Source organism: Nuphar pumila, chromosome 15 (genome assembly GCF_984573655.1).
Source record: "Nuphar pumila chromosome 15, dmNupPumi1.hap1.1, whole genome shotgun sequence".
NCBI lineage: Eukaryota > Viridiplantae > Streptophyta > Magnoliopsida > Nymphaeales > Nymphaeaceae > Nuphar > Nuphar pumila.
In genome coordinates, this window is record NC_143263.1 from 25,855,624 (window position 1) to 25,879,895 (window position 24,272).

General features: G+C 37.7%; 1 protein-coding gene across 2 annotated transcripts in view; it reads left to right on the forward strand.

The window, feature by feature from the left end:
- The first annotated feature begins 10,488 nt into the window (after positions 1-10,488).
- The window catches only part of LOC149814876 (uncharacterized), a 31,805-nt gene continuing 18,021 nt past the window's right edge, over positions 10,489-24,272 (forward strand). For both annotated transcript variants that reach the window (XM_089988587.1, XM_089988586.1), the window contains exon 1: positions 10,489-10,612. In XM_089988587.1, the coding sequence (XP_089844713.1) occupies positions 10,533-10,612 (80 nt within the window). In that variant the 5' untranslated portion in view covers positions 10,489-10,532. The remainder of the gene's footprint in view (positions 10,613-24,272) is intronic.

The window sequence follows — 24,272 nt, forward strand, 5'->3', positions numbered from 1 at the left end:
AAAGCCTTCTATGGGTATCTCCCAAGTCGACGATGGCTTGTTCTCTCTTTTGATTGCCCTTTCCTTGAAAGTGGGGGCCCCTCTCGCGATAGTTACTATTATCTATGACCTGAACCGTCCTCCCCTTTCGACCAGCGTTATCGTCCGATTTAAGTAGGAATATCGGTTTTCAGGATTTTATCCAACAATAGCAACTTTACCCTGTTCTTCCTATCGACGAGCCTTTCTCATGGCCTAATAGAAGGTTTTGCCCGTGCTACAGGCTGCTCGATCAAGTGTTTGTCTCCCCCGATCTGCTGGAGATCCTCCCCGATATCACCTACTTTATCCTTCCTCCTTCTGTCTCAGACCATAGACAGGTTGTCACTCATTGGGGAAAAGGTTTTACCTCTGCAAGGACTTTCGTCTTTGAAAAGTGGTAGTTGAAGGAGTCGGACTTCGAATCTGTGGTCTACCGTTCATTGAGCAAGCCTACTACTGCGGTCACGACCGTCGTCTGGTGTCATAAGAAGCTTTTTCACCTCAACCACATTATCAAAGCAAGCTTTCTTTGCTTCTGCAAACATGGCGGATCAAGGATGAAATTCAATGGAAATAACGGGCGAGGGTGCATTGGCTTGTGGCTGGTGACGACAATATTAGCTTCTTCCACTCCTACATTTTGCACCGCCAGAGGAGGAACATTATTCCCTCTATCTCCATTGGGGGAGTCAGCTACTCCGTCGACAATGTCCTTCCCGTAGTTTCTCACTATTTCAAGACCCTTTATGTTGCACAGACCTCCGCCGCCGACGCTATTGGCCCTCTTCTAGTATATGCTATTGATCAATCTCAAGCCAAAGCTATGCATTCTAGGTTTACTGACGCTGAAATCATTTTGGCTATCAACGTTTTTCAGGATGAAAAACTCCTGGATATGACGGCTTTTCCGTGGATTTCTTTCGTATCTTTTGGTCTTGCATTCAGCATGATGTTATCAATGTCTTTATTGAGTTCCATCGCAACTATCGACTGTTGATTCACGCGCACTTAGCCATTGTCTCTCTCATCCTGAAGGATGTGGTGGCCTAGGATATATCAAGGTTTCGTCCGATTTTGATCATGAGTGCGCTCTATCGCATTATTGCTAAGGTTTTGACCAATAGGCTCAGAGCCATTGCTGCTCAAATCGTCTCGGACTTCCAGTTCGCTTTGATCTCCCACAGGCGGATTCATCACTCCATCTTATTTATGATCTTCGTATTAGCCACATTCAAACTACACTCTTAGGCTAACTTCAAAAATGAACTGCAATTCTCAAAACTCAAGAGGATTTCTCAATTCCTCAATGAAATATCTTTCAAATTCATATTCATTCATTCATTTAATTTGCATTATTTTCAAACTCTTTTCCCAATTCCATTTCAGAGAAATCAATTTTCTCAAGATTTGATTTTCTCAGAATTTTGAGTTTTCAAATGAGATTCCAAATATTTTCCAAGTTCAAATCATGATTTTCCAGTGTTTTGACATTCTCAATATTATTTTTAAATCCCAAAATCGATTTTCTCAAAAACTTTGAATTACTTCTGAAATTGATTTTCTCAGAATTCTCAAATCCATTTTAGAAATCGATTTCCTCAGATCCAATGCAATTCCTCATTTTCAATGAAATTCAATGATTTTTCCAAGTATTTCTCAAGCATTTTCCCAGCACATTTCAATATCCAAAGCAAACATCATATTTTTCAAACTTGCATCTTTTAAAATTCCATAGCACATGCCTGATTCTTTGTGCATTCTAGGAAATTAGAGCATAATTTAGATAATTTAACTTAGTCAAAGTGCACATTTGATCCTTGGTTCGATTACCTCTGGTAAAGGTGTCAAGAACGATTGAACCTCGTACCAACAGACGAATCCCATTACACGGAATTTTCCCGCAAATTTTCAAAACGGAGGCGAGTAAATTTTCAAAACCAAATTTCAAAACTTTAGTCGTGTTTGACTCGAAAAATCGTTTCTCTCGCTCGCAGAGGGAGGGGAATTTTTTTTGCGATGTTAACAATATGGTAGTAGATTCATATCCACTGCTCAGGATCCATATGCCACTTGTAGAATCTTTTGAGAGTTGACCAACATAATGTATGTCCCTGACATGGCTTCTCTAATGTTGATCATGTCAAAGATTCAAAGCCCAAGTCAAAAGAAGGAGAAGCAAGACACGTGTCAAGCCCAAAAGGCATGACAATTAAGGAGTGGGGTCCACCTAGGGTGCATGTAATTATAAACAAACCTATGGGACGTCCCCTAGTTACAAAATTAATTAATATTAATTAAGCTTGGTTAATTACTATGGATAAGTCTTTTATTTAATTTGTTACTGGATTTAGTCTAGAGTCATTAACTAAGTAGGAGTCTTAGTTTAGTTGGTTTTTTACTTTTCTAATTAGATAATGTTGTATGTAATTAGGACTCGACCGAAGCTCTACCTATATAAGGAAGACTTGAGGATCCCTATAGATTATTCATTATTGAATTGAGTGTTCTCTTTAAAGGCTTACCCATCCCCCCCTCTCTCTCTCTTGCTCCTTTCTCTCTCCTTCTCCTTGGACATTCGTTCCTCTTTTGACGTCTTCTTCTCCTCTCTCTCTCTTTGTGATCTCACCTATCACAATATGTGTGTTGGTGGATCTAGTATGAGTTGAGGTCCCAAGCCCTTTACGTATTCCTTTTAGAGATTTCAGAAGGCTACATTGCCTAGGAAAGATATTCAAAAGCCTCTACAATTGTGGTTATGTTGTATTGACATCTCCAAAGTCCAACTTAGATAACCATCCCTCTAAACCAAGGTTGCCAAACTAGGAAGCGAAAGCGAGAAATGAGGCATTTTAAAATTTATACGAAGTGGGAAGCAAAGTTTGAATCTAAAAGCAAAATATAAATAAAAAATGAAGCAATATGGAATCAAACAAGAAACAAATAAAAACTAAAATAAAATTGAACATTCTTATAATTCATGATTTTTCTGTAAAAGACTTTGATTATTTGTTAAAATCTAACAATGATGGTTACCAATTTAAATAAAGTACATGGAAATTGAGTGAAAGTGCGAGAGAAAATACATGAAAAATATGAAAAGAAAAATGAGAAAAGTATATAGTATGCATAGACCATGTGTATGAGAAGCATAGAATAAGTGTGTGGGAATCGAGCTTCCCATGAAGTTTCAGAAGGGAGGAGTATTGCGCTTTCGAAGCGAGTTTCCGGGAGGCGAGCTTCCCACCTACCTAAGAAGCTTCCGGTAACTCTGCTCAAAACATATGATATTAATATCTTAGACCTGTAACCAAATCTTAGATTGCATTGTCTTGCTTTTTCCAATCCCAAAATCAAAATCGCATCTACTCAATTACCCTAAAACCCTTATTTTCACTGTTTGACCATCTCATTCATTTATCAACCTATTTTACCATTCCTTGACCTTCATAAGCCTATCGTAGCCCTAACACACATCTCTAGGTGTCCAACAAGATATTGGTTCAGTCCATATTAGATTTGAAACCAGAACCTATTTTTTGACTAGCATATCGAGTCATTTTAGCCTACCTGATCTTCCACTTTCTTTAGATTATTTTCCATAACCTCCTAAACCCTACACCACGTTTACCCTTAGACCTATACCTCATCATGTCCAGCACATGTCTGCACCCTAGACATGTTCATCTCATGCTTAGAGAGCTAAGAACCACATGCATGACTCTCTTGCTACCGTCCAGTGCAAACTAGAGTACTTGTCTGTTGCTAGCCCAATTCTCCCTTAAGGTCCAAGCTCTGAACCAATTGCATCAGAGTTTTAGGAGTGTGAAACATCCCTACAATGACTACTACCAGTAGCCTCGTCTTTGTAGTGTCTAATAACCATTATACATAGATCATCAAACCATACAAATGGAGTTTTCTGATTTGATTATCACTAAGTCCATCCAGAAAGCATCTTGATTATGCCTAACATCCAACAATCCGGACCAACAAAAAGGGCAAAACATGACCAAGCTAGTGACTTGGTCAAGGAAAACATAAGATATGTTATCCTAGAACAACATAACCATAATATGAACATGTAACTTTATAATTGACCTTAGTAATATGAACACATCCCCCTACTACTTAGCCAACCATAAATTGGCACTCATATTACAATTAATAGAGATACCATCGTTTTTATCTTTGAGGGTTTAACTAAACTTTTTGGCAAATAGATGAGGTACATACGTATGAATTTAGATTTTCAATGTTCATAATTGAAATTCCTTGAGTGCATAACTATGGATAAAAATGTATCTTTATACCACCTAAAATGTGTAAGAGCTGGACATCAAGTTTTATAGCAACATTTTAATTCTTTCACCTATGGGTGTTATTTGTCATGCAAAATTTTGTAGAATAGATAGACACGCAGTGTATAAATTGCATCATGTTTCTTAGTCTGAATAGGGGTATTAGTCTCTGTTTTAGTTTTAACCACAATCTTTTCGTGAGACAGAATTTATGTCATTTGGCTTTCACGAAAATAAGCATCCCACAACCACATAATTGGCCTACAAACCCAATGGCTATAAATTTTACAATTTCATGATTAATATTATCACGTTGCTAAAAAATGGTTGAATACATCGTTATTCTATGTATTACATCCAATATTTGTTTATCATTTAATCCATCCATGTTCCATTCATAAATAGATTTTCCATAATAAGAGTTATGAAAGGTTTCATGTTCTTCGTATCACAAGGAGAGAGGTTTTTATAGTCATATTTTTCTACTGGTTCAGGTTCATGATTTACTCTATTTATGTCAAATTCTTGATAATATATTTGGGCAAATTCATCAAGATTTCCTATTACTAAATCCTCTTCATCATTATTTTCTATCCTATTTTCCACTATTTTAAGATGAAAAGTCTTGAGTTTTCCATTGAGCTACTTCTTCAAATTCACTTTTAGATTTTAATTTAAATAATGTAACTTTCATGAGTGGTTGAATCATGACATGTTATATTTTTTGCTTTTCTATCTTTCTGACTTTTAAACTTAGTTATTTGTTGAATTTTTAACTTCACCAACTCTGTCTCGAACTGAGCCTTTGAAATGGGGCACGTGCACTGTGGAGCTCTACTGAGTGGAAAATTCATCGAGTATTGGAACATGCGGTATGCGTTGGCTTGATCGGTGACGTGTGGTGATAGCATGGCACGCGATAGGCAACAATATCGTCGTTAGTGCATCGCTGTATGACAGTACAAATGTGGAGCATTGTTTGATTTAATCAGTGCCAGCAGATCAGAGGATGTTGCCTTTAGAGATTTGGTTAAGGACCTCTCTACTTGTAGGATGTCCCACACGTAGTGGTTGGATGCACGAGGGTGCATGTGGGTTAGGGCTAATTAATTTTCCCAATAATCACCTTAGGTGATTCTAATGGGGTGTGGTGACTCGGGGCTAGGCGAGTGAATGCCTAGGCTCTGATGAATGGGTCTGGGTGATGCTCTTCGCTATGGTATTCAATCATCAATTGGTCTTCGAACTAGAGACCACAAGGTCTTATTCTTTTAGTGGCGAGGTTTTGCTGTGATGTGCGTATAGAGTCGCAATACGCTCTATGGCACACAAGGCTAAAGCAAGTTTGTGCCCCTTTCAGAAGTGGTGATGATGTAAATAAATAGATACATGCAATGTTTAAGAAACTCATCATGTTGTTTATGCATACATGCATATATTTGAAAATAATGAAGTGTGTGCATGTTATCAAATGTAAAAGTTTAAAATGTCCATCCATTGGCCCTGAGGTGACTCAATCCTTTTTAGGGATTCTCATACGATGTTGCATATAAAATGACTTAACGAAGCTAAACATGTAACACTAAAGTAAGAACTTACAAGGAGATAACAAACAATACTAGTATATGTTTTTTAGCACAAAAGGTTGCTCCTCCCATCCATAAAGATAAGGAAAACCCTCTGCAATAGACTGCAGTGTAGGAAAAAGAAACTCATGAGTACAAGTCCGATACATCAGGATGGTGGTGTTGGGAGCTTCTCTCGCTCTTGTTATCCCTCACCCGGTATTGGTGAAAGGTGTTCGGTGAGGCCAAAGCCACCAATGTTTAAAAATATTGATTGCGCCATGGCCCTGATCCAGGTACACGCCCATGTTTGTACACACAGGGCTAAGAAGTGAAACCCAAATGATTGTGTATTAGATAGGCATGACATGCATCATCTAATAAATAAAATTAAATTAAAGATAAGAATTGGTTCATGTATAAGACAAACTTCTGCATTGGTAAGTGCATGCATTTTTAACTGTTCATACATTTTTAATTGTTTAAGAATGAATGAATGAATGATAAATGTTAAATTTCATAATTGTACGCTTATATGAGATATATGTAGTACATGTTTAGTTATATTGTATTAACTTTTGTTAAATGCATGGAAATTTGAAGTAATTATTGCTTGTGTTCCAATTTACATATTTTGTGTAGTTTTACCCCATTGAGATAAGTTTTGTCTGACCCGTTTAATTTTAAATATTTTTAGGAAGTGAGTAAGCCCATATGCGATGGCGAGAGATTGCGGCGGAGCCATGCCTTTTCCAATCTCTGAGCGTTTTGGATGGAGAGCAATTTTAGTTGCTAAAAAACTCTAATATTTGATTTATTTTGTCTAGTGGATATTTATTATTAATTTGGATATGTATGGACTTTTATTTCATTTATGAATGCTTAATTCCTAAGTTCAAATTCATGTATGAATGTGAACGAGAAATAACACGACAAGTTTTAGTCCCATTTGATTTTTTCACTGTAAATTTATAAAAGCATTTAAAAAAAATCCACGATTTTGGGGACTTAAAATCGGGGTGTTACAACTCATGCATTTAATAACAATGTCATTTTCTATTTTTTCTGCAAGTAGTTATTCAAGTATAAGAGCTTTTTATTCGATATTTATTTTCTCTACTGGTACTCGCAGAGCCACTAGTCATCGTACCAACCGAGACCATCTAGGGGTTTATTATGCCTTGTATATTTTAACTACTGCAAATGACTAGCTTAATGAATCCCAAGGGAAACAATTTGTAACCGAAAGAAAATTTCTCAAAGGGCACTAAGCATTGATTCAGATGCATCCTCAACTTATTGCAAAAGTTGGGGGTATCTCTCACCTGAGTCTCTAAAACCTTCGAGTGACTAGAGACCCATGTGACACCTTGCTCTTAAAAATATTCATATATCACTCGAGGCTTGTACCACCTACCCTCTCAAAGGTAGGCTTACTGTGAATGGGTATAAGAGTTGTGTTTTTAATAGAATTAATCATTTCATGTGTCTCCAGGACATAACAATTAGATTCATGTGTACTCAAGCCATTCAATATTGCTCTGTATATACAAACACTTCGCCTGTGAAGGCGAAGAACCACTTTATGTTTATGTGTAAGCATGATTCATTTAACAACCGGTGCCTTTTTTGCACCTCATAATTTGAGTAACTCAAATTGGTAGATAAAATTTTTTTTAACACAATAATATTTTTCAACAATAATCACATGCTACACATTTATCAATATGTCTCTTGACAACAAAGGTTGCTCAAACTTTGGCCATAGCCTGACCATAATAATTCATTTCATAAATAACAATTTCAGCTATTTCAATTAAAAGCCTGTATAGTTTCATTAACCCCTAATCTCATTATTGAACAACAATCTTTATAACAAACATTCAAGCATACTAAACTGAATCGATACATGCAAGCAAAAATTAATATATTTAAACATGATTCAAAGTATAAGAATATGGATTAGGGTATGCAACTGTTCATGCAAACATAAATTCACATCTACAATTTTGATGCAAGTATCCAGAATATAATTAGCATTATAAATGACAAGCTTTTGGTATAATAACTTACCTTGATCTTTATGTGATCTGATAAAATGTGATTGCCTCGAGAACTTGCAAATCGAGGTAAAGCAAAGTGATCACGATTTAGGATGCTTTGAAAAGTATGGTAGAGAACAAATTATCGTGTTGTTACGAAAATTCAAGCAACATTTAATGTAGTTTAAAATCTAATGTTTCAAATTTTATTCAGAGGATTAAGTAACATCTATGTTGTCTCTATGTAATAAAACCCATAAGTTTTCTTTTTGAATAGCTCATAAATTATTTCAAAAGTGTTGATAGAATCTGTTTTATTTTAACATGAAAAATATGAGAATTCTTTTAATTTTTTTAACAAAACTACCATTTCAATATGAAAATACGATAAATACTTTTAAAATTTTTGTCAAAACCTCTCTTATATAGGGGCATAAATGGACTTAGGAACATTTTTGTTCACAAGGGAAATCCTAAGGGTTCAAGAAAGAGATAGGAGGTCTTACGAGCACACACTATGGTATAAACGAGGAATATGAGCACTTACTTTATAGAAATCTGGCCAGCGCTTCCATGGCAGGGTTTCAAAATTTCTATCGACTCGAGCAAAACCTCCAATAATCGAACTCAAAAAGCTATTTTTGAATCGTCAACACCCCTTCGAGAAAAAAAAATCGTAGTTGGATAGAGGCAAGGGGTGAAAAATTTCCATCGAAACTAACCAAAAAATCGATGAGGGTTTGGGTTAGAAATCTGGAGAGAAGGGGCTGAGTTAGAGAGAGAAAGAGAGAAGGGAAAGAGGAGTTAGAGAGAGATGTGAGGTGTAGTGAGAGAAACAAGGGGTGAGGACTATTTATAGCCCTTAGAGGAGGTGCCGCCCCACTATGGCGCCCACACCCCCATAGGTGTCAGAGTAGGGAGAGTGGAGAGGGTGACTGACAAGGTGTAACCACGAGGAGAGAAGGAGGGGTTGACTCACCTATTGTAGATGGTTTTCAAAATTTGTATTTATTTTATTAATTTCATAAATCTTATTTATTTTTTACCAAAATAGCTTTGGTATTATTCCCTGTTACTTTACTGTCACATGGATATGAAAATTACCTTTTTACCCTTCTATTATTTAGGAATTTATTATTTTATTCATAACAATTTTATTAATTTCTTAAAATACCCTTAACTTTAAATGACCAAATTGCCTTTAAACAATCTAAATATTTATAAGCACATCCCTGAAATATGGATTCAGATAAATATCCAGATCCGTTGAAAAATATTCGTTTGGATAATATATAGATTCGTAAAAAATTTGGATACAGTTTCAGATCAATATTTTGATCCAATAGTTATTCAAATCAAGATTTTTAGACTTCGAATCATATCCAGACTGGTTCAAGATTCATAAAGGCTTGATTTTCAAAATTTATTTAACATTAGAAATTTTTAAACTGAAATATGGATTCAGATAAATATCCAGATCCGTTGAAAAATATTCGTTTGGATAATATATAGATTCGTAAAAAATTTGGATACAGTTTCAGATCAGTATTTGAATCCAATAGTTATTCAAATCAAGATTTTTAGACTTCGAATCATATCCAGACTGGTTCAAGATTCATAAAGGCTTGATTTTCAAAATTTATTTAACATTAAATTTTTTTAAATATTAGAAAAGAGATGAGAAAAAATTGCGTTTGAAAATAAGGATAAATATAGGCTAAAATTCAAAATGCATGCGTTGGAATTCCAAGTTCCAACCAATCATTTCATTTGGATTAGGTTTTCATTTATCTTTTGAAAGAGCCTTGGTTTTTTAAAATAAAGATTTAAATGACTTTTTCCATTTTAGAATAAAGATATGCATGAGCTAGAATCCCATAATACGTCAGTTGAAAACCCAACAAATGACTCATTTATATCGGGGCTAAGTACTTTCCTTTTCAAAACAAAGTTATAAACTTCCAAACAAAAAACAATAAAAGGGGCTCAAACCGGCCGAGTGGACTGGTTCGAACCGAGTCTCAGCCGTGTAAGCCGGTTTATAACGATTTTCTAATAAGTTTGAGTTGAAAAAACGAGTACGAGATAAACCGTAACTTGGCTGGGTCTCTACTCATACCGAGTCACTGAGTGAACCAGTTCAAATCGACGAGTTTTGCCAACTATGGGAGGGAGACCCACAATTTAGGGTTTATAATTATGGGTATTTTTAGTCATTGCGGGTTTAAGGTGCGGGAGAGGGAAGATACGTGGCACTTTGTATAGGCCTTATGACCCTACTGGATCTCTATTGATCAAGCACTGGGCATGGTCTTTGACTACAGGAACCTGCCATAGACAGCTTAACATTAAATTTACACAAGGTCTTAGTCCAGTCAAACCAGACCGGCTCCCAATCTATGAGCCTGGGCTCGCTCGCCTTTGCCAACTCTTTTACCAAAGCGTGTTTTCACTCGACTGGGAAAATCACTAGATTTCCGAGTCGAATCGGGAAGCTTTGCTCGTTGAATCGGAGGACGTTTCGTTAAATGGAAGAGCGCTTCTCTGCACCCATTTCAGTGGGGGGAGGTGAGGAAGGTTGGTGTTGTGGGAGAGAGAAAGAGAGAATGGAAGGCAGAAGACCCACGAAAAAGGCAAGGCCTGCTCCTGCTCGATCCATAAATACAAAACCCAAAGCGCTTCAAAGGTCTCTCTCTCTCTCTCTCTCCCCATTTGATTGTTCCTTTTCTCTAAACTTGTTCCTCAGTTTTTATCGTTTCCGATACATCACATTTTAGTTGGTCTGTTGGTTTTAGGCAGAACAGAAGTTGAACTAAAGTGAATAGAAACTTGGTTTTATGGGTGAATGCCTTTTAGTGGGTTTTATGTTTGAGGAAAATCTGAACTTGTGGGTTTTGTATTTGGGGAAAATCTGATGTCGGTTTAATAGTTTAGAATGTGAGGGGATGCTTCAATTCAGTTTTGGAGGATGTGAATAAGATCCGGATCGGTGGAGAGTACTTTTGTGGATGGGAAGTACTTCTTGAAGTTAATAATCAGTTTTCTTAAGGGAAAAAAGAAGAAGAAGAAAAGATAAGAAACCTAAAATTCGCCAAGATTTTATTGGGATGAAATGGCAATTCCAACAGAAGGTTAATTAGATTTATTACAATGTAAATTTTGTTGGTACTACAGTTGTTAGTTATGGGCATTCAACTATTTAGAAGGCTTTAGAGGTCATCCAAGCGACTCTCGCTCATGAGACGAATGAGGGCGAGGATCGCTCACTTGCGGATAGTCAGAAGCAGGCAGCCTTACCCGCCATGGTTGCTCTTCGGCTTTCTTCCCTCCTGCACCCCTTTTCAAAGACTTGCAGGGCTCTAATAAGGATCTCACCCAACACATGCTCTGGCTTAGTGGTGGGTCACTTAATGAATGTTAAATGGGTTTGGGGATCGAATTCCACCTCCACAAAAATCTTTTTACAAGATTGTTTATGGAATACCATTGAAGCTCGACTCGGCCCGAGTTCGGAACAAAGCCGAGTCTGGACAATGCCATACAAGCTCAACTCCGAGCTCGAGCAAAGCTTGGACAAAGACATTTTGAACTGAGCTGAGTTCGAACAACCCAGGCTCGACTCATGTTCATCCCACACAAGACAACCCAATATGGCACAAGCACAACAAGGCACTAAGGGCTAGGAAAGAGAATTTAAAATAAATAAATTTATTATATGTAATATGCACATAAAATACATACCACAATAGGGTATAAGAAGTCCCCTATTTATACATGATATAAGGGAGAGAAAGAAGCTAAGTCACAGGGATTCGACCAACTAGGTGCCGCACCTGGTGCGGTCAACCCGACCCTGGGTGCGGTCAACGCACCCAAGGTAAAAAATGTCCAATGTTTGGACTTGAGAAAAAAAAAGGAAGCCCGATCAAAAAAAGGGCTGAGAGGAGGATTAGGGCAATTTTTTTTTGCCGTAATCCTCCTGACGACTCCTTCAGACCTCTCCTCTCGACCTCGACTGTGCGATGACCCGACCCTGACTCGACCCCGACGCCGGCGACGACCAGTCTTCCTACCCCGACGCCGGCGACGACCAGTCTTCCTACCCCGACGCCGGCGACGACCTTAAGCGACACCGTTCGGTACACATTCTCTCTCTCATTGTCTCCTTCAATCTCTCTCATTTAGATGATGCAAAATCTGTATTTTAAGATGATGCAATTTATAAGGATGATGGTAAAGAGATTTGGGCCTGTGACTTAGATTTGGTCTTATCGGTAGCTTTTGGGTATGCAAATCAGATGGATTCATGTCGTTTTTGAGTTAGTAAGCCTTTGAATGTGATTTGGGTGCCTAATATTGAGATTCAAGTGAGTTCTATTGATGGTTTGGGTGTTTTGTATTGGACGGTAACTGGTTCTTTATTCTATAGTCAAGTTTTGGTGTTGCTGGTGTCTTGATATTACTGTAGGTAGTAATAATTGCCTACTGGCACCGGTATTGTGATATTTCTGCTGGCATTACCTATTGTAGCATTTTGGGTGGTGACTCTTGTGTGGTTCTTGTGGGTATCAGTTTTGGCTTCCCATCGGTAGTGCTTATCCTTAAGTTTTGCGGTGTTTGCTTGCTGTAACTATGATTCAATTTTCTGTACTTTGTGCCTTGTGCAAGATTTTTGAATATTGTTGTTGGTTGTTTGGTGAGTTATGGAGAAGAAGGAAACCATTCAAATCATTCCCATCAAACTTGATGGCACAAATTATGGCTGTTTGCTTGTTTTTTTTTTCTATTAGCTATGTATATCTGCTGTTATGCAAACCTGTATGTGAAGAGGTATATGCGTTTCCTCTAAAAAGCCTATGTACCTGCATCATTGTTGTTGCATATTTCCATACAATTTTTATGATGTATGTGTTTTAATGAAGCGGTACATGCATTTTCTTTTTGTTGTGCACATGTATATGTGTTTTGGATGATGCCATGTACATGCAGTTTTTAGTGCCTATGTACATACGGTTTTGGTAACACTTATACACGCAGTTTTTAATGCCATGTACATTGTCATGCAGTTTTTATTTAAGAAACCTTTTGGTATTTATTTATACGTACTACTACTATATTTTTTAGAACTTATTGTATATGTTATTGACCTTGCACTCAATATTTTTAATCTTGATCCTGTGCATAATTGATTTTAATATAACAAATTTTTTTGTTTTCAGGGCAAAAATGTCAGATAAAGGGAAAGGACTTACGTCATCCTCATCCCCACACGTGAGTTCTGCTGCTAGTGTTGCTGGTAGTTGTAGTGGGAGTGTTGATTCAAGTTCTTTAGCTGCAACATGTGATGATGGGGGCCCACTATGGGCACATGTAGATAAGCTTGCAAAAACTGGAGGAGGTGGTGGAAACAAGAGATTTCGATGCAAGCTCTGTGAAAGAGATTTTGTTGGGTCTTACACAAGAGTTAAGGCTCATTTGTTGAAGATACCAAGACATGGCATTTCAGGATGCAAAAGAGTTGATGAGGCAATGCGAAAACAATACAAGAAAATACAAGAAAAATATGAGAAGAGAAAGACAATGAGTGATTCTTGTGAAATTAGTGTACCATTTTTAAGCCACCAAGAAGATGCTAAAAAGAAAAGAAAAGTGAATATAGGTGGTAGAGGAAGAGAAACGATACAAACAACATTCAATACATATGGAAGAGAGGAGAAGGATAAAAAAGTAGGGAGGTATTTTTATTCTAGTTTACTCCCATTTAATGCAGCTAGAAATCCTTATTGGAAGGATTTAGTTACTTCTCTGGCAAATTGTAATTTGAGTGACTATGTACCTCCAAGCTCAGAAAAACTACGAACCACACTTCTTGCAGAAGAGAGGGCAAATGTTGAGAGATTGCTAGAGATTAAAAAATATTCATGGGAGCAAAATGGAATTTCTATTGTTTCTGATGGGTGGACAAATATTCAAAGGCGTCCACTAATCAATTTTATTGCGTCTTCGCTTAGTGGCCCAATATTTTTGAAAGCAATTGATGCATCTGGAGAATATAAAAATACTGAGTATTTGAAAGGGTTATTTATAGAAGTAATAAAAGAAGTGGGTGATCAGAAAGTAGTACAAATCATCACAGACAATACTCCAGTTTGTAAAAGTGCCGCATTGAGTTTGGAGAGCGAGTATCCTCATATTTTTTGGACTCCTTGTGTAACACACAGCTTGAATCTGGCCCTCAAGAACATCTGCAACCCCAAAGAAGAAGAAAATTCACCAGCATATGCTCTATGTTCATGGATTGAGGAATTAGAAAAAAATGTCAAAAGCATTAGGAATTTTGTTGTCAACCATCATCATGCTAATGCTATATTTAATAGGTATTCTGACATGAAATTGTTGAAGGTCGCTGAAACACGTTTTGCGTCCATCATTGTGATGGTAAAGAGGATTAAGGAAGTGAAGAATGCTTTGATTAACATGGTGACTGATGAGAATTGGACATTCTATTGTGCTGATGATGATGTCAAGGCTCAAGAAATTAAGAAATTCATTGTTGATGATGAGTTTTGGGATAAAGTCTTATATTTTCTTCAATTTACGCAACCTATTTGGGAAATGTTGAGAGAAGTTGATAAGGATGAGCCCATGCTTCATAAAGTCTATGAAATGTGGGATAATATGATTGAAAACATACAAGTTATAGTTTTCAAGCATGAAGAAAAAAATCTTGCATTGGATGATTCAGAATTTTTTAACCATATTCATTCAATTTTAGTCAGAAGATGGGATAAGAGCAACACTCCTTTACATTGCATGACACATTCTCTTAATCCAAAATATTATGCAAAACAGTGGCAGGAAGGTGGTATTGGTCGTGTCCCTCCACATTTAGACCCAGAGCTATCAAGCTATAGAAATATGTGTATGACAAGACTTTATCCAGAATCACATATTTTAAATCAAGTCATACAAGAGTTTGGAAAATTTGCATCTTCGAGATTACATGAACAAGCATTACTCGCGAGAGAGGATGATAATATAGATCCTATTACATGGTGGTCAACATTTGGATCAGAAACACCTCTTCTCCAACGTCTTTCATTGAGATTGCTATCCCAACCTGCTAGTTCATCCTGTTGTGAAAGAAATTGGAGCACATATTCTCAATTCCACAACATTAAGAAAAACAAACTCACCAGCAAGCGTGCAGAGGATTTGGTGTATGTTCATTCAAATCTTCGATTACTTTCGCAAACCAATGATGAATACAGGTACTAATTTGCTCTTTTCGTTATTTGACTATTTCTTAGTTTTTTCTTTTAAATATACTTGTATTTAACATTTTCAAATTGGGTTTGTAATGCAGACAAGGATCGTCCAAATTTTGGGATGTAAACACAGAAGAGTGTGACTTAGAGGGAGAACATGATTTCAACATTGCAAACATGGATTTATCTGAGCCCAGTCTTCTTTCTGATGATGCATTTGATGATGAAGAAGACAATTATTAGGATCCATTACCTCATCGTCATATACATTGTGTAGGATATACTTTTGGTATGTAATTATGCATTTTTTGCTTCTTTTGTTAGTATACTATATAATTTACTTCTTTTCTGCTTTACTTATTTGATTGTTTTTATAATTGTGGTGTTGGTTTTTATGATGTAGAATGAAATTGTAGATTGTTTATTTGATTTATTACATGCATGATGATGAATTGATTTGATGATATTGTGATAATTATTTTTTATTTCATTAGTGTTACTGTTGTTAACTGTTAAAACTTAAAAATTATATATATATATATATATATATATATATATATAGTTTTTTATATTTTTGCCGCACCCCCACATCCAAGTTTTTTGAAAGTGCTGCACCCGCACCCATGTGACATAGGAAAGAAGCCAATATAGCTCTTGGGAGGCTCCCAACGACTATATTTTCAATGGCTCTTGCCAATGTAGTCGTTGAGAGCTCTCCAACAACTATAATGGCAAATTATAATTATACTCCTTATAATATAAGGAATTACAAAAACCTAGATATATTCTAAAAGATATATAAAATATATAATTATATATATACAACAACAACAACAACAACTACGCCTTCATCCCAAAACAATTGGGGTCGGCGATATGAAAAAAAAAAAAATCACTCTGGGTCTTCCACATGAATCCTTCTCCTTCAATCATTTCTATCCAATGTCATGTCCTCGGTGAGGTTCAAAGCATTCATATCCTTTCCTTTCACCTCCATCCATGTCTTCCTAGGCCTACCCTGACCTCTTTTAACTAATATATTTTCCCATTTCTCCATCCTTCTAACTGGAGCATTGTTAGGCCTTCGTCAAATATGTCCAAACCACCGTAAACGAGTCTCTCTCATCTTATTTTCAATGGGTGCAACACCTACCTTCTTACGTATCTCCTCGTTCCGAATTTTATCTTTTATTGTATTTCCACACATCCATCTCAGCATACGCATCTCAGCTAAACTCATTTTTTGAATATGATGTCTCTTGGTAGCCCAACATTCCGTACCATATAGTAAAACGGGTCTAATCGTCGTCCTATAAAACTTTCCCTTCAACCGCAATGACATTCTACGATCGCACAACACTCCAATTGCACTCTTCCATTTCATTCACCCAACCTTTATCATATGATTTACATCTCCATCAATTTCTCCATACTTTTGAATGATAGATCCCAAATATTTGAAACAATCGGTATTTCTTGCTCACCAAGCTTCACTACACTCCCATCACTACTTCGTTGCTTACTAAACCGACATTCCATGTATTCTGTGTTACTCTTACCCAACTTAAAACCTCTTGCTTCCAATGTCTGTCTCAGGGTTACCGGAAGCGCCTAGCTAAAAGGGGAAGCGCGGAACGTCGCGCTTCCGAAGCGTGGGGGGAAGCGCCCCCCTTTTTTGGGAAGCGCGTTTCCCTTTAATGGGGGACTCACTTCCCTTTAATGGGAAGCACGCTTCCCCCTCGCTTCCCCCTCGCTTTCCCTGTTTTTTTCAATTTTTTTGTATTTTTTATTTTTATTTTTTTTGCTTCCCCCTCGCTTTCGAGACACTTCCTAGGTCGCTTCCGAGACACTTCCCGAATCGCTCCTAAGTGGTCCCACGCTTCCCCGCTTTCTAAAATTTTGAAAGTGCCTCGCTTCCCGCTCCCGCTTCCCGTATCGCTTCCCGCTCCCGCTTCCTCAACTGGCAACCACTCTGTCTCCATAATTCTAACTTAGCATTAACCCCAGCTCTAGACTCATCAATCAAAACAATATCATCAGGAAACAACGTACACCACAACACATTTTCTTGAATTGATCTCGTAAGCTCATCCATCACTATAGCAAATAGGAAAGGGCTTAAAGCAGATCCTTGATGTAACCCAACCGTTATAGGAAAATTGGTTGTCACCCCTCCACAAGTGCGGACATTGGTTACTACTCCTTCATACATATCTTTAATTATACTAATGTACTTGAGAGAAACACTTTTCTTCATCATTGTCTACCAGAGAACGTCCCTAGGTACTCTATCGTATGCCTTCTCCAAATCAATAAAAAACATATGCAAATCTTTGTTCCTCTCTCTATTCCTCTCAATAAGTTGTCTAAGAAGATGTATAGCTTCCACAGTTGATCTTCCAGGCATAAAACCAAATCGATTCTCCGATATCATGACAACCTTCCTCAACCTAGACTCAATCACCCTCTCCCAAAGTTTCATAGTATGACTCATGAGTTTTATACCACGCTAGTTTGTGCAATCTTGTATATCACCCTTATTCTTATATAGAGGCACCAAAGTACTCTTCCTCCACTCATTAGGCATTTTATTTGTCCGCCAAATATTGTTAAAAAGATTTGTCAACCATACATATATATGTGTATATATAATTACGTATATATTTATGTCACAGGGACTCAGCCAATCGGGTGCCGCACCCGCATCGACGTGACGCAGGTGCGCATGCGGGTGCGGCACCCTGTGTAGTCAACCTGACCCTAGGTGCGGTCAACGTACCCAGGGTCATTTGTGTCCAATTTTTGGACAAAAAATGCCCGATGAAAAGGGCTTAGGGGAGGAGGATTAGGGCAATTTTTTGCCCTAATTTTCCTCATGCCTGAGTTTTTCTCTCGACGCCGACGCCGACGCCTTCCGATCTCTCCTCCTCACTCCTCAGGTACTCTGTCTCTCTCTTCTCGCTCATTCGCTCTCTCGCTCTCACTCGCTCTTCGTCACTCTCACTCGCTCTCTCTTCTCTCTGTCACTCTCACTCGCTTTCTTTCTCACTCTCACTCGCTCTCTTTCTCACTCTCACTCTCACTCTCACTCGCTCTCCGTCTCTCACTCTCTTCTCTCTGTCTCTCTCACTCGACCTCTGTCTCTCACTCTCTCTCTCTCTCACTTTTTAAAAATTTCATAGCCTATTTCGATACATTATGAAGAAGATGAATGATGAAGCCTGCAATGCTTTTCCATGGTCTCTCTTCAAACAGACTGATCAATCCCATCAAAATCTGCCATTCTCTGCAATGTTACACATATTTAAAAATTCTTCTATGAGATGGGAATTTACAAATTATTTTGTATATGCTCGTTTTTTCCCGACCTACTGAAATTAGGCGTGAAGTTCTTTTTTCTTGCATGTCTACCATCATCAATACACCCTTATGAAAATCATTCTCTCATTTTTGATAGGATGATTCCCAGGGGACCCATTCTCTCACGTGACTGCAAACGTGTGAAATGATTCCCCAACTCAGAGAGAAAGGGAGCCACGGGGTCGGGACTGATTCTCAGAGTGGTTCAAAATCACATTTGCAAAGTGCTTGAAGACGTGTCCTAAGGATCCGAATTGCTTTTCTCACGAGTTATTAATGTTCATCGAAACTTGCAATCTACACGATCTCTGTTTTACTCTTCAATAAGAGAAATTTTACTTGGATCCTTATTTTTACACGACTCTCTTTTGCTCAATTTCCTTTCTCCGTGGAGGTCTCTCAGAGTGATTCCCTTTGCTTTTTTGCGTTTCTTGTGTTTTCTTTTTCTCTCTTTTTTTTTCCTTTTTTACATTTGCGCTTGATGTTAGTTGCGAATGATGAATCCCTAAGAAATTTCTCAATTGTCTTCACGAGTTATTTGTGCTTTTGCTTCGAACTGATTGGCCTAAAAGTTTCAATCCTCCACACTTTGAACATTTTAACCTGCATGTTGCTTTTTTGAACATTTTAACCTACTTGTTTTTTATTTCACCAGTGTTACTGTTGTTAACTATTAAAACTTCAAAATTATATATATATATATATATATATATATAATTTTTTATATTTTTGCCCTCCCAGACCCCTGTACCCGAGGTTTTTTAAAGTGTCGCATCCCCGCACCCATGTGACACAGGTATATATACTAAATACATATTTTAACACCTTCCCTTAAACTCATGGTGTCATCAATGAGAGTTTGCCAATGAGAAAGTAAAATCTGGGAAAGAGAAGAGCTTTGGTGAAAAAGTCTGCCAATTGATACTGAGATGTTACATATGACAAGGTAATGTCGAAGACAATGACAGTTCATTTCAAGGTAATGGTCTTCTTCAAAAACTCTTATCGAAGACAATGACAGTTCATTTCTATGTGTTTGGTTATATCATGGAAGATATGATTGCTTGCAATGTAGATTGCACTTTTGTTATCACAATATAGTCTTGAGGGTGCTACTATGTGAACTCCCAAGTCCTCTAGCAATTGCTTCAACCACACCAACTCAAAGGTAGTAGTTGTCATAGCTCAATATTTTGCTTTTGTAAAGGATAAAGATACCTTTTATTGTTTTTTGCATTTTCACGGTATCAAGGAGTCACTTAAAAAAACATAAAAACTTGTGGTTGAGCGATGGTCATTCACATCCCCTCCTTAATCAAAATTGAATAAATAATTACTTCTAATGGGGAGAAAGATGATAAAATAATCCATGATTAATTGTATTCTTAATATATCTAGTAATCTTCATTACAACACACTCATATGCACTATAGTGGGAGAATGTTGAAATTAACTAACAAAATGAATTGTAATTGCAATATCAGGTCTAATAATAAAAGGATAAGTTAATGCTCCAATCATTTGTTTGTATTGAGTTGGATCTTTCAAAGGTTCTCCATCATCCTTTTTTATTTTTTGCATTTATGACAACTGAAGTATCAACTCTATTGCCATCAGAGATTCCTGATCGGACAATTATCTCTGCAACATACTTTGTTTGTAACAACAAACAATCACGAGGTGAGTATGTCACTTCTATATCAAGAAAATAACGAAGAAAACCAATATCTGTCATATGAAAATTAGTTTTAAGAAGATTTTTAATATGATCAACCCCTGTCTGTCACCACCTATGATGATCATGTCATCAACATAAAGAAGTAAAACCACCATTCCTGCATTAGAAGACTTAACAAACAGAGTTGTGTCAGTATAACATGATTTAAATCCTAATTGAATCAACACACTGCTAAACCAATCATATCAGGCTTTAGGAGCTTGTTTCAAGCCATATAAGGCCTTAAACAAACAAAAGACCTTTTTATGTGCCAATTCTAAGTATGGAGGAGGTTCCATATAAATTTCTTTATTAATGTGTCATTTAAAAAATGCATTTTTATAACCATGTGATAGATAAGTCATTTCCTAATTGATGCTAGGGCTATAAGTGTTTTAACCATAGCCATCCTACCAACCAAAGCAAATGATTCTTCAGTCTATTCCATATTCTTGACTATATCCTTTGGCTAGTAACCTAATTTTGTATCTTTCTAATGATCCCATTTGCTCTTAACTTTATAAACCCTATATACATCCTGATGGTTTCTTTCCTAATGATAATGTTTGAACTTTCTAAGTTTTAGTCTTTTTTAAGGCTTCCAATTCATTATTTATAGCTTCAATCTATTCATCATGATTTTTAGCTTCATTAAAAAAGATGGTTTTACGTAAAAGTGAATGACTACAAGGCATACTCAATACTCAGGTTCAAAAGATTCATAGGACACAAATCTACTAGGTGCTTTGGATATTTTCACCGATTTTCTAATGCTGGATTAATTTACATTTAGATTTTGTGAATATTTCTCTAAGGCACGTGGAGGATGATCATCAATGCGACTCCTATAAATGTAACACCCCAAAATTTATCCATTTTTTTTAAAATACACAGCGGAAGTAAATGAGGCGAAGTTGGAAAATCTTGGGCAATTACAGGTAAGTGCATATAGGTTAAAGTTATCGAAAAATAAAGATCATCTCATTAAGTTTCAAAAGTTAATACATTAAGCAATTCTTAATTTAACAAGAACATTAAATTAAATAAAAATGGATCCCAGATCAACAAGGAAGAGGTGAATACCACGAGTCCAGTCCTACCATCTCGCAACAACTCCCCATCATTTATGCTTTCAATGTGGGAATGAAAACCGAGAACCGAGATGTGGGTAGAGGGTTTAAACCATATTAAAAAAGAAGTGGCGGTCAATGTAGGGTGGAGGTGTTGAAGGAGAGCAAAAATGAAGAGGAAGATAGGGACCCACCTAATCAAGGTCCGACTGTGGTGGTTGGAAGCAGAGGAGATAAGGTTACTAGCTCAAGGCATGGTAAGGACATAGGTCCACCTGCAGGAAAGAAAGACGATGGGGCGGCTGAACAGGCCCCAGATAATACTCCCTTAAATGTTTCGCATGCAGATCATGAGTTAGAATGTTAGAGGGCTGGGGAGTAAATGGGCCCACAAAGCTATATCGGAGTCATTCAAGAACATAAGGTCGATGTGATCTTTATGTTAGAAACTAAGATCCCTGAAGGGATCATGTCAGGGATGCAGAAGGAATTTGCAGACATGTGTATCGTGGGTTATTTTGAGGCAACTGAGAACAGTCGCATCATATGCATGTGGGATCTGCAGAAAGTATCAGTAGAGGTCCTATTGATTATGGATCGGATTATGACAGTCATGGTGGAAACAGAGCATGAATTAATCATGGTGTCTGCAGTGTACAAGCAGAATAAAGTTAATCTCAGGAAGCACTTATGGGACTCATTAAAGCAACACCCCAGAGAGGAGCCATGGCTTATTTTGGGGGATTGGAATACCACCCGGGGTGTGGGAGAAAGGCTCCGCTCCCATATCGGCCACCAGGACTCGCATGCTTTCAATGAGATGATTAGCGGATGTGAACTCACAGAAGCGGTTCATGCGGGCCCCTCAATTCACTTGGCAGAATGGGCAACAAGGCTTAGGCTTCCGTGTGGGCCGTCTCAATAGGGCTCTAGTTAATGGAAATTGGATACAAAAGTTCCCCAATACTGTGGTGTCCATCTTACCTCGCATGATTTTGGATCATAATGGCCTGTTGCTTTGTAGTCATGCCCGAAGTTTGGTAGCTTCCTCCTTCAAATTCTTTGGATTATGGACTTTCAAAGATGGATGTAGGGAAATCATTAAATCATGCTGGGATAAGAGTGTACATGGATGCCCGATGTATAGACTTGTCAGGAAACTAGAGGCGGTCAAGAAAGGGCTTAAGGAGTGGAACAGGAACAACATTGGCCATCTTTCGATGATGATTAAAGATATATGAGGGGAACTGAAGGGGTGCCAACAGAGCTTAGAAGAGGGGGACCATAATCAAGTTGCCATTAGAGCTTCAGCTAAGAGATTGGCTACAAAACCTGATGCAAATGAAAGAAGATATGTGGAAACAAAAGACTAGATGCAAATGGCTGAAGGAGGGGGACACAAACACTAGATTTTTCTATGCTATTGCCAATAAAAACATCATGCGTCAGAATATATCTTTCCTCATTAGAGAGGATGACACGGAGGTCAGAGGGAATGAGGAGATAAATATAGAGGAGGTAGAATACTTTCAAATTTTGTTTATAGTGGATGCTCAAAGTGAAGAGGGTGGAGGAGAGATGGATGAACCAGTGGTATCACCAGAGGATAATTGGGATATGAATGTTGAAGTGAGGGAGATGGAGATTAGAAAGGTGTGTTTTGAGTTAGATCCCAATAGTGCTCCGGGCTCAGATGGTTTCTCAAAGGTTTTCTTCCAGAAATACTGGGACAGTTGGAAACGATGTGTGCAAGGCGGTTTTCAACGTCTTCCTAACTGGCAAAATGCTTAAACAAATAAACTTGTCCAATATCGTCCTCATTCTTAAGGTAGAAAGTGCGAGGAGGCTTAGCCAGTTTAAACCCATCAGTCTCCGCAACTTTGTGTACAAAGTCATCACCAAGATTATAGTGAACAGACTGAGCAGGGTTCTTGAGAGGTTCAATAGCTATAATCAGATGGCCTTTTTGAAAGGAAGATCGATCCAGGATAGCATCCTCTTAGCCCATGTAATGGTGGACTCCATGGCAACAGGTAAACGAAAGTGAGTATTATTTAAAACAGATTTGGTGAAAATGTATGACAGGGTGGAATGGAGTTTCCTATCTGACACAATGAAATGGTTTGGCTTTAGTCACAGTTGGGTTGAGATCGTTATGCAGTGTGTCAGCACTCCTCAGTTTGCAGTTATAATTAAGTGGTTTGTTCCCTAGACAAGGGGACCCCATGTCACCGTACCTCTTCCTGATGGTCATGGAAATATTGACCTGGCACATGAATCAAGAGACAAGAGAAGGTCGAATAACCCCTGTGAAAGTTAAAAATTTCAAATGGCACCTTCTATGCAGATGATGCTCTTTTTTTTGTCCAGGATAAGAGTTACTCCCTTCCAAATTTCTTGGCCTTATTGGAGAATTTTGAATAGCAATCAGGCCTGCAGATCAGCAAGGGTAAGTCCATCTTCATCCCCTTTAATTTATCTCGGGCTCTGGCCTCACAAATCCAGCAATGGACAGCTTGGCAGGCTGTCTTCTCATCTCTTATTTGGGTCTTTCACTTTTCAAAGGGATGCTTAAAAAAAGTGTGTGGGAAGCTAATAGAGAAATTTCGAACACAGGTGGAATCATGGCATGGTAGACTCTTAGTTATGGCAGCGAGGATTGTTCTGATTCGGTCAGTCCTTAGCTCTTTCCCTATTTTCATAAGGAGCATTGAGGAGACAAACAGAGTGGCTCTTGCAAAGCTTGCAAAGCTTGCATGGAGAATCTATCAAAACGCGAATAGTCTGTGGGTGAGTTTAGTGAACATCAAATACATGCAAAAGGAGTCGATGTGGACACCGAAGAAACACCTAGCAGTGTCGCATGGATGGAGGGGGATTCAATGTGGGGCGGGGGCCTTAGTGGAAGGATTACATTGTTAGGTGGGAGAT